Below are 7,500 nucleotides of genomic sequence, written 5' to 3'. Positions count from 1 at the left end.
TGCATATATATAGATATATAAGTGCATATATATACTTGGAATTCTAGTAAACAGACATGAAATCCTATTAAAATGGAAGAGCAACATGCAAACTAATCGAGAAAGTCAAAATTAAAACGCGGAAAGACATCAAATTGAATTACCATAGTTCGTCTCCAAAGGATATAGAGTCCCATCGCAATTCATTAATTTAAGTAAGTTCTCTAATCTCTTCACTTTTTAAGCTCTATATAATTTAGTGTGACGTCACAGTATGGCGCAATAATACACGAACTGCCAGTGCCATTGGGTACAGAGGTAATGTCGCCGTGGTCGCACGCAGGAATAAAATTGAAACGCTTACTGAATTGCCACAGGACCAGGGACTCGTTTCATGAAACATTAGAGTGCCTCAAGTGCAAGTAACTGCAAATTTTATATCTAAAATTTAGGAATTAATAAAAATGAAAATACTAAGAACCACAAGTTAAAGCATTAATGTAAAAACAGGTAACGAAAATACTAACCTAAGAATAAAAACTGAATAAACGAAATATATGAAGACATCAAAATGGCTAGGGGATCGCATCTAGAAAATCACACACACACACACACACACACACACACACACACACACACACACACACACACACACACACACACACACACACACACACACACACACACACACACACGTGAGTATAATATATATATATATATATATATATATATATATATATATATATATATATATATATATATTATATATATATATATATTCTCTCTCTCTCTCTCTCTCTCTCTCTCTCTCTCTCTGTGTGTGTGTGTGTGTGTGTGTGTGTGTGTGTGTGTATCATTCTATCAGTGTAAAAGTAACACGTATTTTACGAAAGTTCATAAGATATTAAATATGAATTTGTAAAGAGATTTAGTTCGGTTTCGGTAAGAGGCTCGGAACAAAAATTAACGTCGACAGGACTCTACTCCAACGAAGGTCCGGGTAATGAGACATCACTTTGGTTCCGAGAATGCAACCGACCAAGATTGTTGTTTGGGTGGCGAGATACGATCATATATAGTCACTTGGGCAGGGATCTGTTTTACGGCATCGCATTGTGTAAGATTTAGGCAAGTAAAGCGAAAGTGAGAATGGATTTTATTTTCAATCCAGATTGGTTAGTCTATGGGAATCCATATCTTAGGCCTTCACAATCTCTCTCTCTCTCTCTCTCTCTCTCTCTCTCTCTCTCTCTCTCTCTCTCTCTCTCTCTCTCTCTCTCTCTCTCTCTCTCTCTCTCTCTCTCTCTCTCTCTTTCTTGTGTGTGTGTGTGTGTGTGTGTGTGTGTGTGTGTGTGTGTGGTGTTGGTGTGTGTGTGTGGTTGTGTGTGTGTTGTGTTGTGTGTGTGTGTGTGTGTGTGTGTGTGTGTGTGTGTGTGTGTGTGTGTGTGTGTGTGTGTGTGTGTGTGTGTGTGTGTGTGACGAGATTGATATTGATTCGACATTTGAAAGATGCTTTGGGTTCAATTATCTGGACTGTCAAGCCCTACTGAAATGTTTATTTACGTATTCTTATGTTGAAGGAATATTGTTACAACCAAATTTAGTCTTAGAACTAATTGAGTAAATTATAATAATCATCTATAAATGGTTTATTTGTTCAAATGTTAATGATTCAAAGGGGAAAGGCAGTAAGCAGTTTAATCATCACGTCATATATGTATGTATGTGTGTATGTGTGTGTGCGTGTGTGTGTGTGTGTGTGTGTGTGTGTGTGTGTGTGTGTGTGTGTGTGTGTGTGTGGTGTGTGTGGGTGTGTGTGGGTGTGTGTGTGGGTGTGTGTGTGGTGTGTGTGTGTGTGTGTGTGTGTGTGTGTGTGTGTGTGTGTGTGTGTGTGTGTGTGTGTTTGTATATATAATTTTATTATTCGTTATTTTATTATTTATTATACACTGTACACATATTGCTTATTTTTGTGCGCAATAATCTCTGCGTGCGAGTGAAAATGCATGATAGTTATGGTAGTAACCTCTCTCCATATATTTGCGTGAGGCCTTTAATGGGAACCGGACTCCATTGCCAGGTTGTCTATGCCGCCCAGGTCTCGCTTTCCGTTCGGCGGCGCCAGCTGTGGAGCCGCGGCCGCCCTGCTACTCTTCCTCTTTAGAGCTGCAAACCCAACGCAATATAACACGGTCGCAACAAGAGCAGCGCCCGAGAGCCATCGGAATGTTTGAACATCGCCCAGCGACTCTCGAATCTCGGTGCCGACGACGGTGCCAACGAGTTTTCCTGAAAATAACCATTTTGTCAATAGCAGTTTGATTAGTTTGTAAGCCAGTCGAAACAATGATGCATAATAACAATTACGTAGAAATGAATCAAACTTGCTTAACTGTAATGCCACAAATAATTGTTTATGTTCAGTGAAGTGTGTGTGTGTGTGTGTGTGTGTGTGTGTGTGTGTGTGTGTGTGTGTGTGCGTATGCGTATGCGTATGCGTGCGCGTGTGCGTTTGCGTGTCCGTGTCCGTGTCCGTGTCCGTGTCCGTGTCCGTGTCCGTGTGCGTGTGCGTGTGCGTGTGCGTGTGCATGTGCGTGTGTGCGTGTGCGTGCGCGTGTGTGTGTGATGTGCTCGTTGCTGGTACACTCAGTATACAAGTACATAAGGCCTTTTTTGTAACATTTCTGAAACCCCTAACACTATGATACACTCTGATACATGTTTGCCATTTAAGCATACATTATTGGACCCCGTTGAAACATCTCTTCCGTTTGTGTCACTGTATTCTTTCACCTTGATGCCGTTTGATACACTCCAGCCTGCCACTCAGAGCGCGATATTTTTTTCGGATATATTTCACGTACTCTCAGACAGGGAATTATATTTTCATTAATTACGAATCGTATCGTAAGTTTCTTGATATAACTTTTTATTGCAAAGTTGCATAAAATGCTTAAGCCTTTTTTAGCAGTACACCAAATACATGTTCACTCTACATGGGTAAGATCTGAAGTCAGTCATGACGGTCGCTGGAACGACATGGTAAGAATTTCCCATGTGTCCGAGTCATGACGTGGTATTGACTTCGGTGGGATGAATGTCTTCAAAATCATTCTGTACGTCTATAATCAATAAATAAAATAAATGTCCTTGATCATTAGGCTTTCGCAGTTGTCTGATTTGAACACGGAATTCACTCGCGATGGATATGAAAAGATCCAAACCCTAGGGCGTCTTCTGTACGCGCCATTAAAGTTAATCCGGTGCTAAAGTTTAATCCAGATCTCTAATGCGCATGCGCGATGATAGCGTCTATAATTAACTTTAATTCACCTCCAGACCAGGCTTTACTTTTGAATTCAGAATTTAATCCTGTGCATGCGTAGAACGAGCTACTTAATCCCACCTCTCATGTGTTGATTTGATTTGATAAATTTATTACGCCCAGTGTGTGGATGACACGTTATGGCAATGTCCTCAACTTCTTAGAAAAGATGGAGTTGATATGCCATTAGTATTTATATTAAAAAAAAAAAAAAAAAAAAAAAAAAAAAAAAAAAAAAATATATATATATATATATATATATATATATATATATATATATATATATATATATATATATATATATATATATATAGTTTGTGGGATATCCATACGAGAGATAAAAAACGAAAAGAAAATCCCACAGCGAATCCTAGTTTAGAGGCACAAAAAAGGCAAAGTTATTTCTTTTAATCTTTTAATAACATAACAGTTGGGTTTGAAATTCAAAGTAAAAACTTCCTGATTCCTTAAACTATAGCGACTTGAAAACTTATCATGATCCTCACTAGCAACCTCCTGAAAAGCTCCCCTACCCCCGCGGTCACATACGGGAAAGAGCTCTCCGAGAAAACTCCCGGGAATATAAATTGATATTATAAGTATCTCATTTTTGTTTGGCATTTTCTTTTCGGTTGTCTTCAATATTTATATGCTATTTGAAGCCATTTATATAATCTTATTTGTACTTATTTTAACTTTTATGCTGCGTGCAGAAGACGCATTTATGCAACTTATACTTTTCATATGAAGTACAATGTATGTAATAAGAAAAAAAACAAAATTTCCACTGAATCTGAGATATAAATTTAAACTTTCCACAGCCTTGCGAAGCGAAGAGTGGTGTGAATAAACAATATAAACTGCAGAGTAGTCAGGTTCTTTTTCCATTTTATTTGAAGCTTCCACAACGTTTGCTTGTAATTAAAAATGATATAAGCTTATCAAGTAGTATAATGGTTTTCTGTTGACTTTTTTCATCCGAAATAAAATGAAAAAAAGTCTCAAATTTCGGTTGTCATTATACACTTAATTAATGATATCGTGTTTTGTAGCGGCCATGATAGACCTTGAAACAATGTATCAAAGTGTTAGGCGTTTCGGGATGCTACAAAAAGGCCTATAAATGTCGGGAAACATGATACCATACTGTTGTCGTACTGTGTGTGTTATCCTGCTTGCGTGCGTGTTTGTAATGATTTGAAAGTGACGAAATAAGAAAGATGGTAACTTACCAATGCCAAAGTAGGTAAAGCCCATTAATCCTCTGGAAGAAGTGATGGTCTCCATAGAGAAGAGGACAGTGCAGTACATAATTCCTGCAGGGAACATGAGTCCATTTGCTACACCCTCGAGTGCTTCCAAAACCAACGACCACCACGGGTTAGACAGGAAGCTGTAACCTGGGGTAAAATAGTGTGTTAGCAGAATATAATCCGAACACGATTCTTACCTCCGCCGAAGGAGATAAGTATACTTCTGTTTGCGCTTGTTAATTAATTGGTGATACATATTTTTTCTGGGGCAGGGCTTAATTTTTATATCGTCACTGAGGTTATCTAGTTCCATGTTTCACAAATACCTCTTATCATTAGCCAGCCAGTTAACGGGTGCCATAGTGGTAAATCACCATTACCATCATCAAGGGCTAACGCCGACGGGGGCGTATGGCCGCATCCACCCTTCGCTTCCAGCCACGAGGATCCCTCGTGGCGAGTCTCCAGGCAGGCCCTCGGCCTATCTCTAATTCCTCGTGACAGGTCTCGTCGAGCTGCCCAAGCCATGATCTCCTGGGTCGTCTCACAGGCCTCCTCCACCCAGGGTTGTCTCGCAGAAAGACAACCTAATGGGCAGGGTCGTCCACTGGGAAGCGAGCTAGGTGGCCATATAGCCTGAGTTGGCGATCCCGGATTATGCAAGTAACAGGTCCCATTCCAGGCTCATGGTGTAACTGCCGGTTGGACACGTGGTCCTGCCAACTGTACTCCATGATCCGGCAAAGGGACTTGTTACAAAAGGCATCAAGACGAGACTCCAAGACGCTGGATAGCATCCAGGTTTCGCTTCCATAGAGCAAAATTGGCAATATCAAGGCCTTGAAGACACGTAGCTTGGTCCTTCTGCATAGGTACCGACATCTCCAAATGCTCTTGTTGATCGGGTTCATGGCTCCTGTTGCCAGACCAATCCGTCTATTGACTTCTTGGTCTGACAGCCCAGAGATATGGACTATGCTACCAAGGTATGTAAAACTCTCTGTAACCTCAACGTCCTCGCCGCAAGCATGGATCGACTGAACGGGTTCCCCTAACAGGCCACCAAAGTCCTGAATCTTGGTCTTGGTCCAGGAGACCTCTAGGCCTAAGGGCTTCACCTCATTGCTAAATGCATCAAGAGCCGCCACCAGTGACTCTAGAGACTCAGATTGGATAGCAACATCATCGGCAAAGTCAAGGTCTGAGACTTTGATATTACTCAGTGTTGCTCCACACTGACTTTGGCTAGTAGCTCTGCCCATTATCCAGTCCATACAGGTGTTGAAAAGTGTTGGTGCAAGGACACAGCCTTGCCTCACCCCTGAATTAACAGGGAAGAGGTTCGACAGACCCCCCACCACACTTTACAGCACTTACAGTACCAGTATAAAGGCTTGCTATTAGGCCAATAATCTGCATTGGAATTCCCCTGAGTCTCAGGATCTCCCATAGCGATTCCCGATGCACCAAGTCAAACGCCTTCTTGAGGTCGATGTAGGTTGCAAGCAACCCACAACCAAACTCATGACGGCGTTCCACAATTACTCGAAGCGCTAGTATAGTCTATTGTGGACTTGCCAGGAGTAAATCCAGACTGCTCCGGTCTCTGGTGCCTCAGTAGGTGGTTGCGGATCCGATTCAGAACAATGTGGGCAAGAACTTTGCCTGGTAATAAGGAGTGAATAAGCAGAACTTTGGGATATATCAAGGTTGATGAGGATTGGAGAAAGAAGCCTTTAAGGGTAAAGTTAGTAGATTTTTTAGATAAGGTTAGATTAAAGCATATCGTGGACTGCTTGTGGGCGGGGAACTCAAAGGATAGGTTTTGCTTTAGAACCGGGTGAGCTGAACAAATGCTAGGGAAGACTAAGGACAGGTCTGTGGTGAATAGGGTAAAATGGAGAGGGAGAGGGACGAGGGTAATAAACTTTCTGCTCATTATTGTTATTATAATGATAATAATAATGATAATAATTATGATAATAAGAACTATTACCTTTTGTAGTAGTAATAGTTGTAGTAGTAGTAGTAGTATTGGTATCATTATTATGATTATCATCATTGGTATTGTTGCTGCAGTTATTATTATTACTACTACTACTACTACTACTACTATTATTATTATTATTACTATTATTATTATTATTATTATTATTATCACTATTATTACCTCCATTATCATCACATCATCATCATCATCATAATCATCATCATTATCATTATCATTATTACTGTTATTATTATTATTATTATTATTATTATTATTATTATTATTATTATTATTATTATTATTATTATTATTATTATTATCATTATTATTGTTATTACTACTACTATTATTATTATTATCATTATTATTATTATTGTTATTATCATTATCATTATAGTTATAATTATCATCATAACTTTCCCTATGACGTCGAAGGGAGCAGGCGTTCAACATACCCAATAGCCTGACTGAGTAGGCCAACAGCCCCAGCATGATGACGGGCGCGTGCTACTGGCACCAGGATGAGGAGAAGGAAAGGAGCCGATAGAGCCCGAGGTGACGTGAGGCGATGGAAAGAGAGGACCAGCTCGACAGAGGTAAAAGAGAATTAACCAATACACACCCTGAAAGTGCCAATATGCATTAAAAAGTTGTCGAGAGGAGTATAACGCGCGTGCCACACCAACGCAACGAGCAGATGAGCCGCACATACACCCACACAACGTACACACACAAACACCACAAAACACAAACACACAACAAAGAAAAAGAAAACAAGAAATAGTGAGGGCGATAATGGACGATACGAAAGATTAAAAAAGGCCGATTTACAGGAATACTGTAGGCTTGGGACTTTTTGTTAAATTACTCCAAACAAAAAGAAATGACACACGGTGCATTAAATGCAAAGGGCTTGAGCACAGGTTCCTTTAGCCCTCAAAGGGGTGCCGCCT

At 40.1% G+C, this 7,500-nt stretch overlaps 2 protein-coding genes across 2 annotated transcripts in view; both read right to left on the bottom strand.

The window, feature by feature from the left end:
• Window positions 1-7,500, bottom strand: part of LOC119584715 — a 59,493-nt gene that overhangs the window by 22,630 nt on the left and 29,363 nt on the right. The gene's annotated exons all lie outside the window — the stretch shown is intronic.
• LOC119584445 (major facilitator superfamily domain-containing protein 6-like) lies at window positions 1,992-7,048 on the bottom strand. The gene is made up of 3 exons (XM_037933058.1): window positions 7,003-7,048; window positions 4,537-4,704; window positions 1,992-2,268 (listed from the first exon to the last, which is right to left on the bottom strand). Exons 1-3 carry the CDS (start codon window positions 7,037-7,039, stop codon window positions 2,033-2,035), a joined length of 441 nt encoding a protein of 146 aa, XP_037788986.1. The 5' UTR covers window positions 7,040-7,048; the 3' UTR covers window positions 1,992-2,032.

Source organism: Penaeus monodon, chromosome 18, assembly GCF_015228065.2.
Source record: "Penaeus monodon isolate SGIC_2016 chromosome 18, NSTDA_Pmon_1, whole genome shotgun sequence".
Classification (NCBI taxonomy): domain Eukaryota; kingdom Metazoa; phylum Arthropoda; class Malacostraca; order Decapoda; family Penaeidae; genus Penaeus; species Penaeus monodon.
Note: the sequence above shows the minus strand (reverse complement) of the source record. Positions and strands in the feature narration are given on the sequence as shown.

Bases quoted from the DNA above. Each gene is read 5' to 3' on its own strand.
- LOC119584445 (XM_037933058.1), bottom strand. From the start codon at position 7,039: ATGCTGGGGCTGTTGGCCTACTCAGTCAGGCTATTGG. The intron at 4,705-7,002 runs GTATGTTGAACG...ATTTTACCCCAG, and splicing joins CTACTCAGTCAGGCTATTGG to GTTACAGCTTCCTGTCTAAC. The intron at 2,269-4,536 runs GTAAGTTACCAT...GGTTATTTTCAG, and splicing joins CTTTACCTACTTTGGCATTG to GAAAACTCGTTGGCACCGTC.